This window comes from Delphinus delphis, chromosome 20, assembly GCF_949987515.2.
Source record: "Delphinus delphis chromosome 20, mDelDel1.2, whole genome shotgun sequence".
Classification (NCBI taxonomy): domain Eukaryota; kingdom Metazoa; phylum Chordata; class Mammalia; order Artiodactyla; family Delphinidae; genus Delphinus; species Delphinus delphis.
In genome coordinates, this window is record NC_082702.1 from 1,857,381 (window position 1) to 1,883,752 (window position 26,372).

The following is a 26,372-nucleotide window of genomic DNA, read 5'->3' on the forward strand; positions in this document are numbered from 1 at the left end:
ATAAATAAAATAAAGATTCTACTCAATCACACACCAACTCATGCAACTATAAAGACCTGGTACAAAATGATTCAGCTTTTATTAATTAGCAAGATGCATCTTAAAAGAGAAGAAACAAAAGACAGAGTAGATACCAGAGCCAAGGGGGCTCCATGAGCAATCACAAAGGATTAGGGGTATACAGGGCTCAGGAAACCATTTGAGCAGATGGGGGAAGCACCCTCCGAGAGTGGGCCCGGACCCATGGGTGCTCCAAGATCTGGACCAAGGGCAACCGCTCCGAGGGCTGGTATCTGAGAAGCTTGGAGATCAAGTCCTGAGCCCCCAAAGGCATTGATGGGGGAAACCTTACATCTACCTGATGAGGCCACAGAAGAAAGAGAAGTATGGTTAATTTCCTTGGTCCATTCAAGGCACTGTTCGGGATCTTAGCAGACAATCTTTGTGTGCCCTGGGCTACGCAGGCCCACCAGCCCCCACTGACTAGCTCCCACATGAATGCCCAGAGTGTGGCCTTCCCACCTGGAGGATGCGTCTGTAGGTCTCATTATGGGAGGGGCTCTCAAAGGGCGGATTTCCCACCAGCAGCTCGTAGCAGAGCACTCCAATGCACCATAGATCCACCTTCTCATTGTATGTTCTCCCCTCAATCATTTCTGGGGGCAAGTAGTCCAGTGTCCCACACATTGTCCTTCTCCTAGAGGGCAGAGAAAGGAGCACTAAGCAGAGGATCAGTATAAGGGAAACTCCTTCCCCAGCTTTCAATGAGACAGGAGACCCTAGGAAATCCTGGCAGCCCTCTCGCAGGCACAGGAATTTGGAAACACCAAATTTCAATACAGATCAAGGTTTGAAGAAGGCAAGTACTGGGATCCACCAACTCCATATTTTAGAACTTTTTTTTTTTGGAGGTGCTGCACGTCATGCAGGATCTTAGTTCTCCAACCAGGGATCAAACCCGTGCCCCCCTGCAGTGGAAGCACAGAGTCTTAACCACTGGACCACCAGGGAAGTCCCTCCATATTTTAGAATTCTTCATACAATTATTTAGCTCACGATCCAGGATATTTTCACAAGGAAGATTTGGAACAAACTGATGGTACACCAAGAGGGACGAAGTAAATTAATTATGGTTTATTCATACGGTAAAATTCCTGGAATTATGGAGCAATGGTTCTTAATTTATTTACATGGAAAGTTATTGGTAAAGTTATATGTTAACAGAGATTAATCTCTGTTAAATGGTTGAACCACATTCTTTCAGTCTACAAATACACATTAAATATAGGCATTTGAAAAAGGTAGTATTTAAATACAAACCTAGGCTTGTATCTGGATCTTATGTGTGAAATAAATCAAACTGGATCATTCTTAACTGGCACCCAGGGTGCCACCACCTGACCTACCTTAGAGAGGGGGTGTGCACAGACCAGCCAAAGTCTGCAATCTTCACCTCACCCCTGAACCCCAGCAGCAGGTTCTCCGGCTTAATATCCCTATGAATCACCTTCTTTTCATGGCAGTAGGTCAGAGCATCTGCCAACTCCTCCATTACCTGTGTGAGCAAAGAAAAAGCAGTCTGGAAATGGAGCTGGCCATGGGATGATTATTGCTGTGATTTCCCATCTGGAGGCCCCAAAAATCTCTTGCTTCCTATTTCTAAGTCAGTTCCACTCATTTATTCAGTGAACTGCCGTAGAGCCTTTCATGTTTCTTTCCATAAGGTAGCACACTTAGATTCTGTTGCTTACAACCAAAGAATCCAAACTTACACACACAATTTATTAATATTCTGGGGGTAATTAGGGTATCCAAATGTGAAGTTGTAGGATATAAGAGTCATTATATAAAATTTATAGACTGAAATTCAGAAATAAAGAAAAAAGCAATCTGGATACTCATGACCACCACAAGCAGTGACCCCCATCAGCCCATAGGAAACTCATGAACCCAAGCCCTCAGCCTCCCACCTCACCGTGGCTGTACGCTGTTCATCTAATGTGTGGCTCTTTTGCAGCTCCTTGTAGAGCTCACCCCTTGGAGCATATTCTAGAATCAGGTACATCCGGCGTGCATCATGGAAGTAGTTGTACAGGCGTAGGATATTGGGGTGTCTGCGCAACAGAAGGAGGAAGTGTCAAGACTCCTCCCTGAGGCCCAATTCATGATGCTATTACAAATGACTGGTCACACAAGGGGCAAATTGTGCTGGGACCAGAATAGTAACAGCATGATCTGGAAGTTTGTGAGGGGAAAATGAAACAGGCATCAAGATTCTGATGTCTGACACAGGGAGCTTTACATGGTGTAACTGGAATGAACTGCAGAGAAAAAAATCTTCATAAAGCAATTATACTCCAATAAGGATGTTAAAAAAAAAATCTTCAAGGTGAAAGCAAAGGGCCTATTTGGGGGTAGTATTGGGGGAAATGATGAGTTCAGATGTCGGAGATGGAAGAGGAAACAGGAACAAGTGAAAAAAAGAACCTGTAACAGGAATCTCATACAGAGACTGTCCTTACTGTAGATGTGCCTGGATTTCAATTTCTCTGCGCAGCTGGTGTTCCAGTCCTTCCTTCTCTATCTGGGACTTGAAGAGGACTTTCAGGGCCACAATGAAATGGCTTTCCTTGAGCCGAGCCAGGTACACATTCCCAAATTTTCCCTTGCCGAGAGGACGCCCGATTTCAAAATCATCAATTGTGAGGCGCCGCCTGATAGGAGAGAAGGAAAAGAGTCTCCGTTTCGGAGGTGGGTGGAGAGTCAGGGAAACTTCATGCTCGCCTTCCTCTTTCACTTTACCCTCCCTGGGCCCCTTTCCCTTCTCAAGGGCCCTGTCAGGGTGTTTGGTCAATAACTGTCAGTCCCATGAGGCAACCTTCACACGTGGAGCTTGCTCTTCATCCCTCGGTCCCACTCCCCTTCCTTTTTCAGATACAAAACAAAAGCGCTCACACGGTTGGGATGCTGGGCATCGTTTGACCTGCTACAGCTACGGAAAAAAGAAAAGAGACGTCAACACTTTCTTCTGTGCACACCCACCCCCAACAACTGACACCAGGCCTTTCTTCTAAACCCTCTTTCTCTGGTCCTGGTACTTATCCCTTTCACCTGCGGGCTGCGCACTGCCCGACTTCATCAGTTTTCGGGAGGCTCACTAGACAAGATGGTGGTGAGGAGGACGCCTTCCTGAGCCCTGAGGAGCTGGGTGTCCAGGAAGGAGGTAACCCTCAGGCTGAGGCTCTTCCAGTCCCGACCCGCTCCCACGCAGCCTCGGGGCAGTCACTGGGCGGGCACCGCCTGCGGGCTCCCCTGAGGCTCACCTCTGCACAGACCCACTACTGAATTAGATAAGATCTTAGACAACGCGGCCCAGGCCCTTTATACTAAGTGCTCTGGCCCCATTGGCTGAGCGGGTAGTTCCTGGTTGACTCCCACTGGTTGAAATGTCTGAGGCTTAGGCAGCGTGCCCAATAGAAGAGACAGGAATGAGAGCTCCCGCCCGTGGTTGCGGGGCGGGACTTAAGGCGCTGGGCCAATGAGAGGGCAGGGCGCGGAGACAGGAAGGCGGGAGCCGGGGCAGAAAGACACGAGAGGAGGGAGCGCCAGAAACCGGAAGGGGAGAGAGGGTGGAGGGGTGTGGAGAGTCTGTAATGCAAGAAGCCTGAATGAATGAGCAAACATATAAATCCGTGACTGAGTGACTGCTTTAACGAACTCAGTGACGTGACGGAGGTGTGACTGAATATAAACCAACCGTAGGAAGCTGCCGGGGTACGTTATGCAGTTGGCAAACTCCAGAACCACGTGCAGCCCAACTGGCCCCAGCTTGAAGGACGTGTCCTATTCAAGCCGCTCCCCAGGGTCCTCCTCAGTCACTCGCTTATGTGAGGGTCACCACTGTGGAGCTCCCCGAAATTTGTGCCTCTGTCCCCCAGTATCCTGTGGCTTGTGTGCCCTCCCCCAATACACCTGCCTCCCCCAGCCCAGGACTGCCCGGGCCACTTGAAGTGGGGGCACGGACCACAGCTGCATTCAGCCCTCCTGTCTCATGTACTTACTACAGCACAGCTGATCCTTGAACAAGCGGGATGGGGCGGGGGTGGTATTTAAGGGTGCTGACCTTCAGCATATAACTTATGGTTGGCCCTCAGTGTTACCACCAGGGTTCTTGGACTCCCTAATCAATAGAAATTGATATGAGGCCTGAGGAGAAATTCAGGTAAGGCTTTATTGGGACTCCTGCATCAGGAGGGAGAAAACAAGTAGCAGGTTCGCTGGCTCGCTCCCTGAAGCGGGGCAGGCTGGGCCCTTAACCGAGGTGAGCCCAGGGGTGGGGCTGGAGGGGTGGCTTAGGTAATCTGCCCACCTCCTTGGTGGTGCTGTGTGCAGGGGGCATGCACAGTACCGTTTTTGCTCCCAGTACCTTGTTTTTGCTCCTGGTACCCTGCTTCTGTTCCCAGCTCCTCAGAAGTGACAGTTGGGTTTTTGGTCTTTTTGTATCTTGTTGCTCATAATTTGCCCCAATTGCACATGCACGCAGTTATTTTTAGTCCCTTATAGTTTCTTTGTATTTTGTTGCTGGAGGAGATGTTTGTCCAGGTGCAAGCACTGCAGCAAATGGTCCCACGTCCCAGCTTGTCTTATCAGTATTTGAGATTCCTCCATATCTGCGGGTCTGCATCCAGGGAGGGGTTCAAACAACCCCAAGTGGTGCAGTGCTATAGCATTTACTATTGAAAAAAATCCTGCCTTAAGTGGACCTAGGCAGTTCAACCCCTTTTGTTCAAGGGTCAAGTGTATTTGTTGGACCCAGTAATCAGTTTGCATTCTGGGTCTCAAATAGTAAAACCATCCCCCATATTTATTTGTTTGGCATACACAGAAATTTCAAAAACATTTGCAATTGAATTCTTTTAGACAGGTAATAGTGTGAATTGGTGGGGAAATTTAAAAAGGAAAAAATCTCCAACTCAGAAAAACCTCTCCGAAAAGATAGTAGAGAAATAAAATAGTTTAATATTGTATAAGCATTAAACCAGAATGTGATGCACAGCACAGTTGCTAAGAGATTGCAAAGAATAAAACTCACCCTTTCATATAGCCAAACAGACACAACCCATTACATACATTTTCAAACAATAATTAGTTCTCAAGTATTGACAGCACCATTTGTTACACATAGTTCATCCTAAATTTACCTGGTAATTGGGGTGACTATCTGCTGTTACATTGGCTTTCTAGAAGGGAAAACTAACTTCTCAATTCTTTATGACAGAGGTAGTTTTGCTACTTGGAGCAAGGTGCCTGTCAAAGTTAGGCTCCTACCCTCCCACAGAAGCTGGGATGTAGGGATGCTATCTCCTTTGATGTCTTCATTTCAAAGAGATGGATTCCTAGTCTTTGAGAAAGACATTCCTGGGTTCGGAGTGTATTGGGGTGTTTGCAGAAAAGCAAGGCTAGTGTGGCTTAGAGCTGCATCTTCAGGGGTTAGAGTGGTTTGAGGTAAGTTGGAGAGATAAAGGGAGGCAAATTGTGTAAACTTTGTCAGCCATAGTAACGAGGTTCTAATATGCACCTGAACGTGTTCTAAAATGTACCTGTGGGGGACTTCCCTGGTGGTCCAGTGGTTAGGACTCTACACTTTCATTGCTGAGGGCCTGGGTTCAATCCCTGGCTGGGGAACTAAGATCCCACAAGCCGTGCAGTGTGGCAAAAAGAAAGAAAAAAATAAGGACTTGCCCTTGACCAGCTCCAGGAAGACCACTTCTGAGTCCTTGGAATATCTTGACTAGTGAGAGTGATTTTTATGCTTACGCCTGTAGGTCCCACTGTATCATTATGACCAGATAATTTATGCTAACAATGTGACTCATGATGAAGGGTGGGCTTTGTATTGCCTGAGGCAGCACTACATCTTTGCCTTCTGCGGATCCCGAGTATCCATGGTAGGTCACTTAGGCGCTGCGAGCCTCGGTAAAGGAATCTGTGGACTCTGAAGCTTGGGTGACCTTCCTTTGTTGGCGATAACTGAACATGTTGTCACACATCTTTGCTGAAATTTGAGTCCCTGTGAACTGCACAGGGAGGGATCACCTGAAAGGGGTGCTTGGTTTCTCCCGGACTTTATTACACGTGCCTTCTCCGTTTGGTGATCTTGGTCTGTGTCTTTTTATTGTAATAAACTGTCATCATGAGTATCACAGCTCTTCTGAGTCTAGTGAATCCTCCTAGCAAACCACCAAGCCTGAAGGTGGTCTTAGGCAGCAAAGAACCATGAAAGTTTCCCTGAAAAAGAAAAGTTATGACCTAGGTGGGTATTCTGGTAAAGGCTTCCCTAGGGAAGTGCTATTTGAGGTGAGATGTGAAGGATAAGCACTCACTCACTAGCCAAAGTGGGTAAGGAAGAGCCCTAGAGAAGGGGAGAAAATGAAAAGAAACGGAAACAGGAAGTGGAGAGAGAAGAGCAGTCAGACACATGCAAGAGAAAAGGCAGTAAATTAGGCACATCCCTTACCAGGTAAGACCCCATGGACGGGCTATGTTAAGGATTCGGTTTTTATCCCAAGAGTTAAGGAAAGTCATGAAACACTTTAACGGTGTGTGTGTTGGGCAGGTAGCAGGGAGTGAGATGCATCATCTGAGTTTCATCTCTGGTTACACTGTGGAGAATGGATTGAAGAGGAAACGGGTAAAACAAGACCTAATTACTAAACAGAATTAGAGGTGATAAATGATGGTATTATGGTCTAGGAAGGAAGTGGTGGATTACAGAGAAGAGGATAGACTTGAGAGGCATTAAAGAGGCAAAACTGGCAACTTTGCATGTGGGGGATGAGGAAACAGAGGTAACCAGGCTGAGTAAGGGATTTTTTTGTTTTGGCCGTGCTGCGTGGCATGTGGAATCTTAGTTCCTCAACCAGGGATCAAACCTGTGCCCTCTGCAGTGGAAACCTGGAGTCTTAACTACTGGCCCGCCAGGGAAGTCCCCTGGGATTTCTATCCTTGGTAACCAAACAGTGCCATGTAGTGTAGAGGCAAGACTAAAAGTGGATCAGGGGCTTCCCTGGTGACGCAGTGGTTAAGAATCCGCTTGCCAATGCAGGGGACATGGGTTCGAGCCCTGGTCCGGGAAGATCCCACATGCCACCGAGCAACTAAGCCCGTGTGCCACAACTACTTAGCCTGCGCTCTAGGGTCCACGAGCCACAACTACTGAGCCCGCATGCCTAGAGCCCATGCTCCACAGCAAGAGAAGCCACCGCAATGAGAAGCCCGTGCACTGCACTGAAGAGTAGCCCCCATTCACTGCAACTAGAGAAAGCCTATGCACAGCAACAAAGACCCAACGCAGCCAAAAATAAATTTTAAAAACTTAATATTTGATTTAAAAATAAAAAAAATAAAGACATGGCCTTATCTCATTCTTTAAGAAAAATAAAAGTAGATCAGAATCAGGGAGAAGTGGAAGCCACTTTAGGAATCTTTAAAAAGTCAAGTGGAGAATGAGACATCTTTGAAACATCCAAGTGGGGACAGTAAGAAGAAAATCAGGGGTTCAGGTCTAGAGCTCCAATAAGTCAGGACTGGGAAAATAAATTTCAATTTGTTCAAAGTAAAGAAGATAACTGAAGCCAAGGGTGCAGATGAAGCCTTGGGAGAGACCACAGAGTGAGAAAAAGGCCTATGAAAAGTATTTAGAAATTTCAAAACTGAATGGGTGACTAGAAGTGGATGAGTTAGCAAGTTAGAAAAAAAGAAAGAGGGAGAGAGAAACCCAGGAGACTGATGTTACAGAACCAAAGAAAAAGAGTATTTCAAGAATGGAGGGGTCAACAGGGTCAAGTTCAGTCTCAAGAAAGACAAGGGCTTAAATTTTTTTTCTTTTTTTCGGTATGCGGGCCTCTCACTGTTGTGGCCTCTCCCGTTGCGGAGCACAGGCTCCGGACGCGCAGGCTCAGCGGCCATGGCTCACAAGCTTAGCTGCTCCGCGGCATGTGGGATCTTCCCGGACCGGGACACGAACCCGCGTCCCCTGCATGAGCAGGCGGACTCTCAACCATCGCGCCACCAGGGAAGCACCAAGGGCTTAAATTTTATAAACATGGGAGTCACCACCAACCTTGCCTAGAGTGGTGTAGAGGGTGGGACTGTACCAAGGAGGTTCACAATGTAGGGAGGCTTGGGAAGTGGAGAAAAATAGAAGAGGTAATGGTGAAGTGCAATAATCGCAAGGAAAGGAAAATAGGTCCAAGGGGACTCCTCAGTTAAAGGGAGAGGGAGGAATAAAGAAGTGAGATGTGGGATAGAGAGTGGTGCCTGACACTCAAGGCCATGTGGGAGGACGAATCAGAAAGAGTGAAGGACAAAAGAACATGCAGATGAGAAGGAGGCTTTAGGCAGCTGAGATCACAGGCACAGCAAACATTGGGCAGACTACGATGGGGAAAATGTTGACGATTGCTTAAGTGATTTCAGGTTTCAAGGAGAGAGAAAGTGAGGAGAGCACATCAAATGTGTATGAAGATTTATACCCAAAATCAAGAGCATGAAATGGAACTAGAATGAGCAATAATAAGCAGAAAGGTTGAAAGACCACGTGGCTACAGATGCCATAAGGGACAAGGGAGGAAAGTGATGAGGATGCCTGTTAACCAGGAGGTGAACAAGAAAACAAATGATGTAGCAGGACTCGGGAGACAGCACACAGAAGGCGTTTCTTCCTTCACGTCTCAGAAAGTAGGAATCATACAGGGAGACTATCTGAAGTTGTCATTAATGAATTTGTGGCCCCCAGTTAGCCACACTTGGTCATTGTCTGAAGTGTGTGACTTTGAGAAGGGAATCTGGAACCATCTTTCTAAAAGACAAACACCTGGAGGTGGAGGTAAGTGGCATCTTACTAACACCTTGGCCTGTCAAATACCTGCTATTTGCTCACCTGGACAGCCTCTCCTTGGCATTGTTCTTTCCTCTGTCCAGGACTCTCCACACCGTTCCAATTTAAAGATTGCATCTGGCTGGGTGCACTGACACCCTGGTTTCTGGAAATGCCTGATTTGCTCTGTTATATTCCTAGTATTTATCCTCTCATTAACGCTTTCAGGCAGTTTTAAAATGTAGGATTTAGTATCCTGATATGAGGCCAACAGATGATTGCCGTTGAAGAAATACAGTTCTGTAAGATGAGGTCACGCCATGCTCCACAGGGTCACATGGGGACGCACTAGTGTGGAGTCAGCGGCAAAAGGATGGAGGCGGAAGTGTAGGCAAAGACTGTGTTGTCATTTTCACTGGGAGCAGTGGGCCAGGGGAAGCAAGCAGGCTAAGTAGGTTTAGGATTAGCTAGCTGGGATAATTTCAGCACAGTTCAGAGTGCAGAGGCTGTCCTTAGTTTCCTGGGATCTAGGGAAGGGTCTTGAAGCATGAGAACTTGATAAAGGCAGTAGTAGTGGGGTCTGGACTCTGGAATGGCTGGTTTGCATTTAAAAGGCACACCCAGTGGGGAAACTTATCTGGAGGAATCAGCTAGCTCTAGGAGGAGCAGTCTCTACAGGATCAGCAAGGTCCCAAATGTTAGAACTTCAGAATAAAAGCACATACTTTAACACATGGATATCCAAAACAAAGGGAAGGAGGAGTGGCCAGGAATTTTCTAAAAAGTCTTCCAGCAGGTAAGAACCAGGTCAGGAAGTACCAACCGGAAGTCAGACCACAGGGCCCATGGCACTGACACTGCTCTGAGGGAGGCAAAGTTGCCCATCTACCATTTAGACCTTTAACTGTGAGGTGTGTAACCTACCTGTGAGCAGATTACAAATCTTTAACCCTCAACTCTCAAGGATGACATCATTGAGCATTCCAGAGCCGCACCACCCCCCCATCCCACTGAGACAGGAAAGGTCATCTGCAGGCCAGAGTGTGAGTACAAAGGGGAGAGGCACATACTCCCAGAGACCAGATTCCTGTAGGGGTCCAGCACCATGTCTCCAGCAAGGGCCCTCCCCGCTGGAGCCACCAGCTCCCACTCTCTCCAAGTGAAACTCACACATAGATCATGAAGGCGACTAAGCCTGAAACGAAGTCTTTAATTAAATCTTGTCAGGTGCACTGAATGATGCACATGTTCCTTATTTCTCTCTTTGTTGAAGACAGAGGCAAAGAGCATCAATAGCAGGAACAAAGAGACAAGAAATTGTTGACTTACGTGCTATAGGAACACACAGCATTGATCTGGCATTTACATCTTTATAGATAAGGGTAAGCAAGCAGTGGGTATTTGCAAGTCAGACCACTTGAAGCCATGTATCTGTATATATATACACACACAGAAATACATATATATTAGGTCTATACACATTTATATACATATATATGGCCTCAAGTGGTGTACATACATACACATACATATACATACATATATTAATATTGGGAAGGGATAAGGAACTTTGTCACCAGACTGCCTCTGTACTTTGTCATCACTAAATTAAATCCTGGCTAGTTTGTTAAGTTCTACTTTGGCTTACTGATTTTTTTTTTTTAACAACAATTTCACCTCAGAGTTATGACTCACTTTTTGTTGTAGGAAACTGTATTTGCTTAATGTTTGTTACAGAAGTCTGAATTAATCGGCATCTTAGTACCATTTAAGTCACTATGAAGACGTAACACAGCAGGCCTGAGACTGCTATTCTCTTGAGCTTGCAAGGTTCACCTCTGCAAGGGCTGGGGTTTGGGACCTTAGATTTTGGGAGATTTCCCATCATTCCCACAAATGACGAGTGGCTCAGCGTGCCCAAGTTTTTTGTTTAACTGTGTGGCTTAATGCCAAAGATCTATCTATCCTTCTAGAGGTCTACAATTTGGTATGTGCTAGAGTGTCCCCAAGAAACCCCGGGCACTGGGTCTCTAATTAGCTTCCCCAGTAGACATTTCAATCTATTGCTGTTAACTCCTTGATGGAGCTTAAATTAGGCCCGTCCTGTGTGACTTCCCTGAGACAGGACCACTGCAGATTGTCCCTGGTTTCCTCTGGACTTCAGTCCTTGTGCCTTTTCCCTTGGCTGAGTTTGCTTTGCACCGTTTTGGTGTAATAAAGCACAGCTGTTGACTGTAAAAATACGCAGAGTACTGTGAATCAGCAAATTACTGCAACTGAGGGTGGTCTTTGACGACCCAAAACAATCATTCATTATGACTATGATCTGGCCATAAAAGCTTGTGTAGATTTTCTTCAAGGTCAACGTATGTTCTATACGGTGCCAACTATATACACAGCTTTGTGTAAACACTGTGAGGGAGCCAAACATTATAATATAAATCCCCTGCTGCATGTAGCCATTCACTAGAACACACATATACTGAGTGTCTACTAGGAAAAAAAGAACAGAATGGGACAGTGGCTGGATGTGGGTGATGATGAAAAATGGCTGCAAAGTGTGTCTGGCTTGGGCAACAAGGCAGAAGACAGTAGGATTCACGGAGAATCCAGGCACCTTAAACACAACTCTGAACAATCTACAGGTCTCAGTTGTAAGATCTGTTCTCAGAAATTCTTGTGGATACCAGGCTTTTCATTTCTCCAGTTAATCTAGGATTTCTATCCCAACATCAAGATAAACCACCAGAGAACCATGACCTTGGACTATACAGTTTTGCCTGTTTTCTCAGAGTCCTTCTTTGGCATTATAAGCTAGGCAAAAATACAGAAGATGTATAAAAGAACCAAATGGAAATCAAACAACTGGAAAATTCAAAAACCAAAATGAAAACTCACTGGGTGAGCTCAATAGTAGATTATATACGAGACAGAAAGAAACCAGTGAGCTCAAAGGGAGATCAATGAAAGTTAATCAATGTGCGGAACAGAGAAAAACAGACTGGTGGAAACAAAAAGATGGGAGCCTGAGGGTCCTATGGAACAAGAATGTGAGAATTATCATTCATGTTACTGGAGTCCCTGAGAGGAGAAAAAGTGTGGGGTTGAAAAAATATTTGAAAAATAACTAAAAATCTCCCAAATTTGGCAAAGAGCATACACCACATGATTCAAAAAGCTGAGAAAACACCAAACAGGATAAACCCTAAAAATGCTATGCCAGGACACATCATAAACTGAATATTATAATAAAAAACACTTTGAAAGCACCTGACGGAAAGGATGCCTTTCAAATAGAGGAACAATGGCTTGAAAGGCAGGTTTCTCATCTGAAACCATGCTGGACAAAAGGAGATGGACAGAAGAAAAAACAGACATGTTTTCTTTTGTCCTAGAAGAACTGTGGACCCCAAGTCTTATGTCGCACAAAAATATCCTTCAGGAATGCAGTGAACATAAAGACATTTTTAGATGAAAAAAGAAAAAACATTTGTTAACAGCAGACATACCCTAGAAAAAAGGCCACAGGAAATTTGCCAAACAGAATGGAAATGTTAACAGAAGACTTGGGACTTCAAGAATGGAGAAACAACAATGGAATGGTAAAAGTAGAGGTAAACAGACTATGCTTCTCACGAATTTTGTGGGGGGGGGGGGAATAAAAAACTAAGTTGAGGCAAAAATTACAATATCCAATATAGTTCTCAGTATACAACGAGAAAATACAATTATATTAAGAATAGGGAATGTAGGTGAACCTAATGGAATCAAGGTTTCTATACATCAAAGTGCTAAAATGCTGGTACAGTCTGTGATAAGTTATGTATACATAATACAATACGTAAAGAAAATTAAGATATATACTCAAAAACATTACAGACGTATCAAATGGAATTCTAAAAAATATTAAAATAACCCACAGGAAATGGGGTGGGGGAACCCAAATAATAAAAACTGGAAAACAAGAGAAATAATACAAAGGGAACACACACAAAAAAAAAGATTAATAAAATGGTACAGTTAAGCTCTAACATATCAATAATTATTTTAAATTTAGATGATCTAAACCTACGAATTAAAAGTGGCATAATGGATTAAAAAAAAAAGTATGACCCCAACTACATGCTGTCACAAGAAACTTACTTCAAATATAATGATGTAGATGTTAAAAATAAAATTATGGAAAAATATAGACTACAAACATTAATAAAAAAATGCAGTAGTGGGCTTCCCTGGTGGCACAGTGGTTGAGAGTCCGCCTGCCGATGCAGGGGACATGGGTTCATGCCCCGGTCCGGGAAGATCCCACATGCCGCGAAGCGGCTGGGCCCGTGAGCCATGGCTGCTGAGCCTGCCCGTCTGGAGCCCGTGCTCTGCAACGGGAGAGGCCACAACAGTGAGAAGCTCACGTACCACAAAAAAAATAAAATAAAAATAAAAATGCAGTAGTGACTATACTAATATCAGATAAACTATGCTTCAAAGGCAAGAAAATGAACCCCTTTATTATGATTAAAGGGTCAATACACCAAGATGACATAGCAATCCTATATGTGTATGCACCAAACAACAGAACTTTGAAATACGTGAAGCAGAAACTTACAGAACTTGTAAGGAATAGACAATTTCTCAATTATACTTCAGGACTTCATCATCCCTCTCTCTGCAACGGACAGAAATACTACACAGAAAGTCAGCAAGGATGTAAAAAATCTGAGCAATAACCCCAACCAAGAGGATTGTGCAGACATTTATAGAAACTTCACCCAGTAACAGCAGAATACACATTCGTTTCGAGAAGCCTTACAGAACAAGATATACCACACCCTGGGTCATAAAACAAACTTCAACAAATTTAAACAAACCAAACATGAAACAAGTAATAAATCAGTAACAAAAGATACCAGAAAATGCTCCAAACAGTAGGAAATGAAACAATATACTTCTGAATAATACATGGGTGTCAGAGGAAGTCTCTAAGGGAATCAAGGGATATTTAGAACTGAATAAATTGTAATGAAAACTTGTGGGATAAGGCTGGAACAGTGCTGAAGGAACTTTATAATACTTAATGATCCATTAGAAAAGAAAAAAAAAAGTTTCAAATCAGTAATCTTAGCATCCCTCAAAAAATAAAAAGAGCAAAATACAACCAAAGCAAAGTAGAAGATATGATATCATAAAGACCTGAACAGAAATCAGTGAAATTAAGGACAGAAAGGTAAAGGGACTTCCCTGGTGGGCCAGTGGTTAAGACTCTGTGCTCTCAATGCAGGGGGCATAGGTTCGATCCCTGCGGGGAACTAAGATCCCACATGCTGCGTGGTGTGATAAAAAAAAAAAACAAAATAAAACAAAAAAAAAAACCACCCAGAAAGGCAATAGAGAAAAATCAATAAAATAAAGTGCTGGTTCTTCAAAATGATCAGTAAAATTGGTATATGTCTAAGACTGACAATGATTAAAAAGAGAGGTGACATATTTCCAAAATCAGGAATAAAATGCGATGTAAGTACAGACCCTGTTGCCATTAAAAAGATAATAAGGGAATACTCCCAACAAGTCTCCAAATAAGAAAAGTTAGATGAAATGAAACATTTCCTTGAAGAGGACCAACTATCCAATTTATCCAATATGAAAACAGATACTCTGAATAGTTCCATACTTATCAAATAATATGTAACTAAAAAGTATCCAGAAAATCTCCAGGTTCAAATGGTTCACTGGAGGATGTTATGAAACATTAAAACAACAATTAAAAACAATTACATAGTCTTCCTAAAAAACAGAACTTGGGAAGCCACTATCACCTTGACACCAAAACCAGACAATGACAGTAGTTAAAAACAAGCAAAGAATGACAACTACATATCATCAATCAAGAGATTATAGGAAAACCTGCTCAAAAAAATATAATCAAATGGAATGCTTTAATATATATTAAAAAATTTATACTCCACAACCAAGTGAGGTTTATTCCAAGGATGCAAGGCTGGTTTAATATTCAAAACTCAATGTAATACACTATATCAACAGGCTAAAGAATAAAAACCAGATGATCACATTAACTGATGGAGCTAAAGTATCTGCCAAAATCCAACATTCATTCATGACAACAAAAATCTCAGCAAATTAACAGAGGGAAACTTTCTAGACTTGACAGGAAAACTCTATGGAAAAAAAACCACCTTACAACTAACATTGTACTTGATGAAAAACTGACCATTTTCCCCCTAATATCAGAAACCAGTCAAGGATGTCCTCTCTTACTACTCTTACTCAACATCATACTGAGAGTCCTGGCTAAGTGCATAAGAAAAAGAAATAATACGTATACAAATAGGAAGAAAGAAAACTATTTGCAGTTGACATTTCTATGCAGAAAATACCAAGGATTCTATCCAAAGAAATGGCTAGAAATAACTGAGTTCAGCCAAGGCTGCAAGATACTAAAATATCACCCCCCAGAACAATTATCTTTCTGTATGCTACTAAAGATTATGTGGAAATGAAAGTTTAAAACAATGCCAATAGGGAATTCCCTGGCAGTCCAGTGGTTAGGACTCCTCGCTTTCACTGTAGGGGGCCTGGGTTTTATCCCTGGTGGGAGAACTAAGATCCCACAAGCCTCGAGGCCAAAAAAAAAAAAAAAGCCATTTACAAATCACTAAAAAAAAAAACACCCCAACAACCTAGACATAAACCCTAAAAAAAATGTACAGAACCTGTATTGTTCAATATTACAAAATGGTAATGAAATATCAATAATTACTTAGATACATGAAACACCATACCATGTACTGTATTCATGGTGCTGCTTTTAAACAAACTGCTCTACAGGTTTAAATCAATTTCTATAAACACATGAGCAAGGTTTTTTTGCATCCTAAGATTTATATGGCAAGTCCAAGGAACTAGAAAGCGGAGTTAATTTAAATAATAAAAGTATTCACTTTACCCAATTTTAAGATTTACCGTATAGCTACAGAAATTAAAGAACAGATTGAATCAATAAAAAGTCTGAATGTTTGGTGTTTAAAACCACCAAAAGAACCGTTTGTTTTTTAAAAAAACCAAAGCCTGAAACAGTCTTAACTGGTGCAATAAAACGTGCCTGTGTGTCATATGTGTATCTTTATCTACTTAAATACCTGGCTTCAAGTGTCTAACTCTCCCAATACTGGACAGCAACGAATGTATATATAAGACACATAAAGGGTCAAGGCCCTTTGCCTGTGAAATAACATTCCCCTCACCCCAAGTAAACTAAGGGATCCATGACAAAGTGCCATAACCTTGACAGAGAAGTCTCAAACTATGTTTGCATTTCATTTTTTCATCTAAGTTTCCACCTTCGTTTTATAAAAATTCCTGAGATAACACTACAGTGTAAACTAAGGGAAAAACGTAGCTAAAGTTTTCCTTAGTGCACAATAAACACTGGTCTCTCCCTCACAGATGAACTCTCAGATGTAGAGTAAGGCTCTAGGCTGGGTCAATTCCTACAATGCGTCTTTACACAACTACTGATGATCCGTGACAGGTTTTCTCACAGAGAAGATACTTGTGGGGTTTCTCTTTGGTATGTACGATCAGATGTCATGGTAGGTGTTTTCTCCTGCAAAAGATTTTCCTCGGTGTTTACATTCAAAAACTCTTTCCCCAACAGGAGTTCTCGGAGGGTGACTGAGGTTTGCCCACTGGTGAAGGTTCTTCCTACATCTGTCACACTGACAGGGTTTCTCCCAGTATGAATCCTTTGATGCTGAGTGAGGGATGAGCTACGACTGAAGGCCTTTCCACATTCACTGCACTTATAAGGCTTCTCTCCCGTGTGGATGATGGCATGTCGAATGAGGTTTGTGCTCCAGCAAAAGGACTTCCCACACTCCATGCATTCATAGGGCTTCTCTCCACTGTGAATCCGCTGGTGCCTGGTGAGGCCTGACCTGCGGTTGAAGGCCTTCCCACACTCCGTGCACTCAAAGGGCTTCTCCCCAGTGTGGATGCTGAAGTGCCGAATGAGGTCTTTCCTAGTGCTAAAGGCTTTCCCACATTCTTTGCACTCAAAAGGTTTCTCTCCAGTGTGGGCCCGTTTATGCAAGATAAAAGTGGAGCAGTGGGTGAAGGCCCTTCCACATTCAGTGCACACAAAAGGCTTCTCCCCAGTGTGAATCCGCTGGTGCCTCTTGAGGTATGATCTGTGGTTGAAGGCCTTCCCACACTCGAGGCATTCAAAGGGTTTCTCCCCAGTGTGGATGACATAGTGGTGAATGAGGGCTGCGCTCTCACAGAAGGCTTTACCGCATTCACTGCACTCGTAGGGCTTCTCCCCAGTGTGAGTCTGCTGGTGCCACACGAGGTATGACTTGTGTTTAAAGACCTTGCCACATTCAAAGCACTCATACGGATTCTCACCACTGTGAATGATGTGATGTCGAAGGAATCCTGGCCTATGTCGGAAGACTTGCCCACATTCTTTGCACACAAAGGGTTTTTCCCCGGTGTGTCTCCTCTTATGTAAGACAAAGTTGGAGCGGTGGGTGAAGGCCTTTCCACATTCATTGCACTTGTAAGGCTTCTCTCCAGTGTGAATCCGCTGGTGTTGTGTAAGGTAGGACCTGCGGTTGAAGGCCTTCCCGCACTCTGTGCACTCATAGGGCCTCTCCCCGGTGTGGATCATGTGGTGCTGGAGGAGGTGTGTGCTCTTAATAAAGGTTTTCCCACACTCTGTGCATTCATAGGGCTTCACACCAGAGTGAATCTTTTCATGTCCAGCAAGAAGGTGTTTCTTGTTAAAAACTTTCCCACATTCACTGCATTTAAAGATACTTTCCTCTTCCTGAATCATGTGGTCATTACCAGATCCACATGAGTCATGGTCATGGACAGCACCTCCTGCAGGGACCAGCTCCTCTACAATCCTTGAACACACACCACCAGCTGTCCCTAAGCTGCCATGTTCAGGACTCATTTTCTCAGGAAGCTTCTCCCTCTGGGGGTCCATCCCTGGTCCCAAGTGTCCTTCCTGCATTTCCAACAGCCCATCCTGATCCTTGGTTTGTCCGAACTGGGAGTCCCCTGGGCCTCCTTGTATTAGTTCCTGGATAGAGGCTCCCTCATATAGGGTTGGCTCACAAGTGGTAGGTTCTGTGGTCTTGGGTTTTCCTTTGTCAACTGAAAGAAACCCAACAAACAAGGCCCATTAGTAATACGAACAAGGAAGAAACAAAATCGGCATTTCAGTGAAAAAGATAAAGATGAAAACAGTGCCTCTGTGTCTGTTTTGCTACCTCTGAATCTCAACATTGTAACTTCTTTCTTTCTTGGTCATTAGACTGCTGACACCTTGAAAGCCGGACCCAGTAAGAGAGTCTGCAATGGACATAACGCCACAATTTCACAGGCTTGGCTGGACAGAGTAATAATGCCTCTGTGGGCTTTCAGTTTCCTTTAATCGAAGACATCCCATGTTGCTGTAAGAACACGAGGAAAAGGGAATTCCATAATGGTACAGTGGTTAGGACTCTGTGCTTTCACTGCCTGCCAGGCCCAGGTTCAATCCCTGGTGGGGGAACTACAATCCCGCAAGCCAAGTGGCACGGCTGAAAAAAAAAACAAAACAAAAAACCCACTAGGAAAAGGCATCTAATGCAGCCCTGATAAAGGACAGGAAGTGTATAATGCCAATTCAACTATCTCCAAAGAGAAGTATGGTCCTTGCCCCAGCTCTAAGGAAGTAACCTGTAAACTGGGTATCTCCAGAGAGACAGGCATGTCTTCGCTGTTCATGGTGAGTCCCTAGGGATGTACATGATACTTTACGACAACAGATGACTCACTATGGGCCCCTAGATAGTTTATGCTGAAGAGATGACATTAGGTCTGGGTAAGGTCTGGGCACAGCAGAAAGACCAAACGTGTAATTAGAAAGCTGGGGCTTTGAACCACGAGTTATCAGCTGGATCTCTGGAAAGGGAAGAAGGGTGGAGACTGAGTCGCATGTACCATGACTCAATCAATCATGCTTCTGTAATGAAAACTCAACAAAAATCTGGATACCGAGGCTCTGGTGAGTTTCCTGGGTTGGCAACACTCCGTGCACATACTGCCAGATATCGATTCCAGGAGGTAACGAGACGCCGAAGACACGGAAGCTTCGTGTCTGGAACACCTCCGGCCCCTCTTCTACTCTGCATCTTTTGCCTGTAACAAACACGATTTGTGAGCATAACAGGTTTTAGGGAGTTTTGTGAGTCTCCTAGCAAATCACTGAACCTGAGGGTGGACTGGGAAACCCCTCAACTTGCAGATGGTTCACAACACCTGGGCAGACTTGGCAGTCCTGGAGTTCTGTATTTCTAACCTTGAGTTTGGCTAACTGTGTGCAGGAAGAGACCAGGGGAGTCCTACTGGCACCACTGGAGTTGCCACAGAGAGGAGGTGGGAAGGACACTATAGCCTTAGGACACAGAATGTACAAAGGCCCCCCAGGCCATGAGGATGGTATTGACAAGAATCCAGGGAAACTGATTCCCATGGTTTTGACTTGGGTTACAGTGAGGACTCCCAGGACAGGGCTCATAAGGCAGGAGGTGAGCAGGACTGGGATGGACACATTGGGTCTGTTATGCCCGAACAGTCTGGTGAAAAGACTAGAAAAATACACATGATCTAGATGGAGAAAATATTAATAGTTTACTTGAAAACATTAAAGAGGAGCTATACCAATGAAGAATTTAACGTGGGGGAGGTGAAATTGGAGAAAGACGGTCAAAAGGTACAAAATTCCAGTTTTAAGATAAACAAGTCCTAGGGAAGCTAAGAGAATTCAGCACCACCAAACCGGCTCTACAACAAATGCTAAAGGAACTTCTCTAAGTGGGAAACACAAAAGAAAAGGACCTACAAAAACAAACCCAAAACGATTAAGAAAATGGTCACAGGAACATACATATTGAAAATTACCTTAAATGTGAATGGATTAAATGCTCCAACCAAAAGACACAGGCTTGCTGAATGGATACAAAAACAAGACCTGTATATATGCTGTCTACAAGAGACTCACTTCAGACCTAGGGACACATACAGAGTGAAAGTGAGGGGATGGAAAAAGATATTCCATGCAAATGGAAATCAAAAGACAGCTAGAGTAGCAATACTCATATCAGATAAAATAGGCTTTAAAATAAATGTTAGAAGAGACAAGGAAGGACACTACATAATGAAAAGGGATCAATCCAAGAAGAAAATATAACAATTATAAATACATATGCACCCAACATAGGAGCACCTTAATACATAAGGCATCTGCTAACAGCTATAAAAGAGGAAATCAACAGTAACACAATAATAGTGTGGGACTTTAACACCTCACTTACACCAATGGACAGATCATCCAAACAGAAAATTAATAAGGAAACACAAGCTTTAAATGACACAATAGACCAGATAGATTTGATATTTATAGGACATTCTATCCAAAAATAGCAGATTACACTTTCTTCTCAAGTGCACATGGAACATTCTCCAGGATAGATCACATCTTGGATCACAAATCAAGCCTCGGTAAATTTAAGAAAACTGAAATCGTATCAAGCATCTTTTCTGACCACAATGCTATGAGATTAGAAATCAGTTATAGAGAAAAAAACGTAAAAAACACAAACACATGGAAGCTAAACAGTATGTTACTAAATAACCAAGAGATCACTGAAGAAATCAAAGAGGAAATCAAAAAATACCTAGAGACAAATGACAATGAAAACACGAAGATCCAAAACCTATGCGATGCAGCAAAAGCAGTTCTAAGAAGGAGGTTTATAGCAATAAAAGCCTTCCTCAAGAAACAAGAAAAATCTCAAACAATCTAACCTTACACCTAAAGGAACTAGAGAAAGAAGAACAAACAAACCCCCCCAAAAAAAAGTTTGCAGAAGGAAAGAAATCATAAAGATCAGAGCAGAAATAAATGAAACAAAAACAAAGAAAACACTAGCAAAGATCAATGAAACTAAAACCTGGTTCTTTGAGAAGATAAACAAAATTGATAAACCATTAGCCAGACTCATCAAAAAGAGGGAAAGGACTCGTATCAATAAAATTAGAAATGAAAAAGGATAAGTTACAACAAACACCGTAGAAATGCAAAGCATCCTAAGAGACTACCTACAAGCAACTGTATGCCAATAAAATGGACAACCTGGAATAAATGGACAAACTCTTAGAAAGGTATAACCTTCCAAGACTGAACCAGGAAGAAATAGAAAATATGAACAGACCAATCACAAGTAATGAAATTGAAACTGTGATTAAAAATCTTCCAACAAACAAAAGTCCAGGACCACATGGCTTCACAGGTGAATTCTATCAGTTAGAGAAGAGCTAACACCTATCCTTCTCAAACTCTTCCAAAAAATTGCAGAGGAAGGAACACTCCCAAACTCATTCTATGAGGCCACCATCACCCTGATACCAAAACCAGACAAAGATACCACAAAAAAAAAGAGAAAATTACAGACCAATATCACTGATGAATATAGATGCAAAAATCCTCAACAAAATACTAGCAAACAGAGACTCTGGGATGGCTCACACCAAGGAGTACTTCCCTAAACTTCTGCTGTCAGTGTCCTTGTCCCCACGGTGAGCCACAGCCTCTCCCTGCCTCTGCAGGAGACCCTCCAACACTAGAAGGATGGACCCCAACCTCCAAACTTGATTCATATGTTGAACCTGAAGACAGTTCACACACCAAGAGAATCTGACAGAACGTCATCACATGAGGGACTCCTGGTGAAATCAGTTTGTGGAAACAGACTAAATTTTCCGTATTGGATCAAGGATGGCAACACATTATAAGAGCTGAACAAGGAAAGAAGACATGAGAGGAGGCTACAAAAGACAGACACTACTGGGATCACAATGAATCTGAGGTCACAAAACTCTACCCCATGCTGCTTCTGGGCCTTGGAGCTCCATGTTATTTTTCCAGCACACTACCTTCCATTTGTGATGAAGAATGCTACCCATCAGTATAAAGAAAAAAGGAGATGAGGGAACCGCATGGCCACCTAATGATGGTGGTCCTGAACTGAACATGCATCTCTCTCAAGTATGCCTGTTATCCCACCAATAAAAGAAGCCAGCATGACAGAAGTGGAAGCAAAAGAGATGTGAAAGTACAACCTTCAGAAATTATCTTGGGGAGAGAATTAACATTGAACACAGTAACTATAATTATGACGCACTGCAAAGTTTGACACTAGTAACCACCTAAACTTATCTCCCTCTCTTGATTTCTGCTCTTCCCCCAGCTCTTTAGTATTCTTTGTGTACTTCTTTTTTCATCTCCTTCAAGGTTTTACTAAGGGAACTTATAAATTGTCTCATTCGACCTCAAAAACAAAACACTAGCAAACACAATCCAACAACACATTAAAAGGATCATAAAAAAATTAATTTAAAAAAGTAAAAAAAACCCAAAACACTGTATTCCTATCTCACACTATACTCAAATTCTACCTCAGACCAAAAAGAGTTAAATGTCAAGTGCCAAGTTTAGAACATCTTAGAATAAAACAAGAATATCTTTTTGATATTGGGGATAGAGCAGCATCTATAACTGATAAAAGTATCAAGAATGTACAAAAAAAATCCCTACAAACAAAAGGGAAACAAGGTAACAGAAACACAGGCATTTTCCATGAAATGACATTTCAAAGAAGTTGTTTCTCAGTATCCACAGCAGATTAACTGGTTCCAGAAACCCCCTGCTCAATACTAAAATCTGCAGATGCTCAAGTCCTTTATATAAAATGGTGGAGTATTTGCATATAACCTACACACATCCTCCTGTGTACCTTAAATCATCTCTAGATTGCTTATAATATCTAATACAATGTAAATGCTATATATTGATAAATAGTTGCCAGCACAAGGCAAATTCAGGTTTTTTTTTTAAAATTTTTTTGGCTGCATTGGGCCTTTGTTGCTGCATGTGGGCTTTCTCTAGGTACGGCATGCAGGCTTCTCATTGTGGTGGCTTCTCTTGTTGCAGAGCACAGGCTCTAGGTACACGGGCTTCAGTAGTTGTGGCACACAGGCTCAGTAGTTGTGGCTCACAGACTCTAGAGCGCAGGCTCAGTAGTTGTGGCACACGGGCTCAGCTGCTCGGTGGCATGGGGGATCTTCCCGGACCAGGGCTCGAACCCACGTCCCCTACAGTGGCAGGCAGATTCTTAACCACTGTGTCACCAGGGAAGCCCCAAATTCAAGTTTTGTTTTTTTGAACTTTCTGGTATTTTCTCTTCCCCCCAATGTTTTCAATCTGCGCTCAGTTGAATCTGCAGAGGCAGAACCTGCGGATACGAGGGGACAATTGTACAAATGGGCCTATAATCACATGATAAGGTGCTAAAGGTTGTGAATGAGGGAAATGCAAAGCAAGCTCACCTAAGATATAATTTTGTGTCAGTCTGTTAAGCAAAAATTGAGGAGCCTTACAGCATCAAGGACTGAACAGGACATAACTGGTGGAATCTGGAGAATTATAAATAGGTACATCCCTTTTAGAAAACATTATCACCTAAACTTGAAAATTTGCATAACCTATAATCCAACAATTTTACTCCGAGAAATAACAAAAGACAAGCCTAACCGTGTGCAAGATGACCAATATATATGAATGTTCTTGGCAGCACTGTTTGTGAGGGTGAAAAAATATAAAAAATTAAATGCCTCAGAGAGTGGATGAATACAATATGAAACAGGAGCATTTTTTACTTGCTTCAAGTGTAAGAAACACGGGCACATTTTTACCTTGAGCAGAGCAAAGAATGAAATTGCTGAACAAGCAGAAAGTAAGTGAAGAAATAATTTCCCTAAAAGGTGTACTCTAGACTATGGTTCAACAACTGGCCATGGCCTGGGCCAAGACCTCTTCCACTAGGTGAAAGGAAAACTATAGACTGAGAGTCTGAATGAGTGTGGAAGGGTAGAAGACCAAGCAAGACAAGGGGATAGATTTTTAACATGAAAACTTGCTGACACATAAGAGGTCACAGGCTGAGACACCTGTCCTGGGGAAGTGGTCACTGCGAGGATGGCCGGATGTAGGGGCCGATGGAGGTGGAGGGGTGAGGATACAGTCTCTGGGGCTGTATCCAGTCTCTAATCTGCTTGGATGGCAGGACCATGCACTCTAACTCGGGAGGGGAAGGAGTGAGCATCGTGACGGGTTCCTTGCCAGGCATGCTGACTGGGTGCCTCTGAGATATTCAGGTGGAGAAGGGCAGAGAGCAGAGGGCAGAGGCTCGGAACTGCCCCTCTGAGGGGCTGTCGACAGGCTGCACACAGGAACTGCCCCTGAGGGGCTGTCGACGGGCTGCACACAGACACTCGCAGGCTGGTGGGGCCGCCCGAGGGACTAGGAGGGAAAGAGCACGACTCTGCAGGGGCCCCATCACCACACACGGCGGCCCCAGTGCCCTCAGCAGCCCAGATGTGGGGCACAGCAGGACAAATGTCACCGTCAGGTTTTACCAAACAGGAGGAGTAGGGAGACATGCAACAAGGGAAGGCTTCTTGAGTGTCTGGACGGACAGGGTGGGTAAGGGGAGGCAGAAGAGAGCTGGAGAGGAGCTGGGAGAGGAAGGAAGGCCCTTTTCCTCAGAGGTCAGAGGGAAACGTGAGATGCATTACTCATTACAATACAGGGACATGAATGACACCAACGGCTTACTTCCCACGAGCCACTGACTGCGGTGCAGACGCTGTGCTAAGCGGTTTTATGCTTTAACGCGTTATATGACCACGTCCCCAACAACCCGGGGACGGAGCAACTATCAGGAACAGACTGAGCGCAGCAGACCACACTCGTCAAACCATCTGCTCCTCCACTTGGACACATGGCTCAGCCCCATCTCCCAGCCCCATCCCCCGAGTGTGGCCAAGTGCCTAGTGCCTATCAGTGGAAGCGGGGGGCTGGTGTTTGTGCGAGTCTTCCTTGCCCTCTCACTCTCCTCTGCCTGCTGCAGGAGGTCAGGACAACCTTCAAGCCACATGCTGACGGCAGAGTGGACCCGGGTTCCTGAACAGCTGTGTGATGCACAGTCACACGGACCGGGTGTGCCTCAGAAAAAGTGCTTCCAGGGACATCCCTGGTGGTCCAGTGATTAAGACTCTGAGCTTCCACTGCAGGGGTCACGGGTTCGACCCCTGGTCGGGGAACTAAGATCCTGCACGCTGCGAGTCGTGGCAAAAGAAAGAAAAGAAATACAAAAAAAGAACAAGTGCTTCCATATGCTGAGCACCAAGATGCTGGAGTCTGTCTGACATGGCAGCTAAGATTTAACTTAGTCAAACTTATATATACAAAGACACAAGGAGATCCCGAAGTTCACCAGGGCCACAGAGCTGGTGATCGGTGAAGCCCAGGCAGCTGGAGCCCAAGACAGCTTGAAGCCCAGGCAGCTGGAGCCCAAGACACATCTCAGCTCATGCACCTCTATCCTCCAGGAGGACAGAGGGACCTGGGGTCAAAGGGCTCCGTGGCCTCCAGACCACCACAGAGGCCCGAACAAGACACTTCCCCAAGGAACCAGGGCCAGCGACCTCCCCCTGCAGGGTCTCCCAGCTGCCCAAACCTTGGCTCCTACCTGGACAGGTGCTTCGGGAGAGGTCTTTCTTCACAGTCCACAGCTTCTGCCCCTGCTCCAGCTGGAAGATCAGCTCAAGTCTGGGAACAGGACACCCTGTTCATGGAGAAAGGAAGAAGACACTAGGATTTCTGTGAAAACAAAGAAAACCCCTCGATCTAGTGTGGGACTTCAGGATGTGGACAAGACCTCAGAATGAAGCTGATTCCACCCACAGAAATCCTGACCTAGAACCTGGAAACCAAGGTCAAAAACACCAATGTTGCAGCTTCCCTGGTGGCGCAGTGGTTAAAAATCCACCTGCCAATGCAGGAGACACATGTTCAAGCCCTGGTCCGGGAAGATCCCACATGCCACGGAGCAACTAAGCCCCTGTGCCACAACTACTGAGCCTGCGAGCCACAACTACTGAGCCCGTGTGCTGCAACTACCGAAGCCCACACGCCTAGAACCTGCGCTCTCAACAAGAGAAGTCCACAATGAGAAGCCTGGACACCAGAACGAAGAACAGCCCCCGCTCACCGCAACCAGAGAAAAGCCCGCATGCAACAACGAAGACCCAATGAAGCCAAAAAAAAAAAAAAGAAAAAAAAAAACACACCACCAATGTTGGGATCCAAAGACTTTAGACTGCAGTGCTGGTTGTGTAGACAACACCTATTCCCTTTGACCTCCACTGCAGAGTTCCAACTCTATTCAGCTGCAGCCAAGAGACACAGAGAGTATGACCGCCTCCTTCCAGAAGGTGTTTACTAATTAACCCAAGTGAATTTCAACCACCTGTGTATTAAAATCTCCTGAGATGTCTGGTTCACATCCAACTGAAACCAAATAGG

At 44.1% G+C, this 26,372-nt stretch overlaps 2 protein-coding genes across 3 annotated transcripts in view; both read right to left on the bottom strand.

Annotated features, from left to right (window-relative positions):
• The window catches only part of LOC132416625 (zinc finger protein 805), a 92,110-nt gene that overhangs the window by 49,079 nt on the left and 16,659 nt on the right, over window positions 1–26,372 (bottom strand). Inside the window, exons 3-5 of the mRNA XM_069540233.1 lie at window positions 25,537–25,632; window positions 18,941–19,084; window positions 16,614–18,055 (exon numbers count right to left, since the gene is read on the bottom strand). Of these exons, the coding sequence (XP_069396334.1) occupies window positions 16,614–18,055; window positions 18,941–19,084; window positions 25,537–25,632 (1,682 nt within the window). The remainder of the gene's footprint in view (window positions 1–16,613; window positions 18,056–18,940; window positions 19,085–25,536; window positions 25,633–26,372) is intronic.
• AURKC (aurora kinase C) lies at window positions 56–3,371 on the bottom strand. Of its 2 annotated transcripts, none has more exons than XM_060000114.1 (7): window positions 3,112–3,371; window positions 2,956–2,992; window positions 2,523–2,714; window positions 1,976–2,114; window positions 1,407–1,555; window positions 523–697; window positions 56–358 (listed from the first exon to the last, which is right to left on the bottom strand). In XM_060000114.1, the coding sequence occupies exons 1-7, from the start codon at window positions 3,137–3,139 to the stop codon at window positions 188–190; spliced, it is 891 nt and encodes a 296-aa protein (XP_059856097.1). In that variant the 5' UTR covers window positions 3,140–3,371; the 3' UTR covers window positions 56–187. The 2 variants fall into 2 exon arrangements, with proteins under 2 accessions (XP_059856097.1, XP_059856098.1); XM_060000115.1 differs by having other exon boundaries at window positions 2,879–2,992; window positions 3,112–3,369.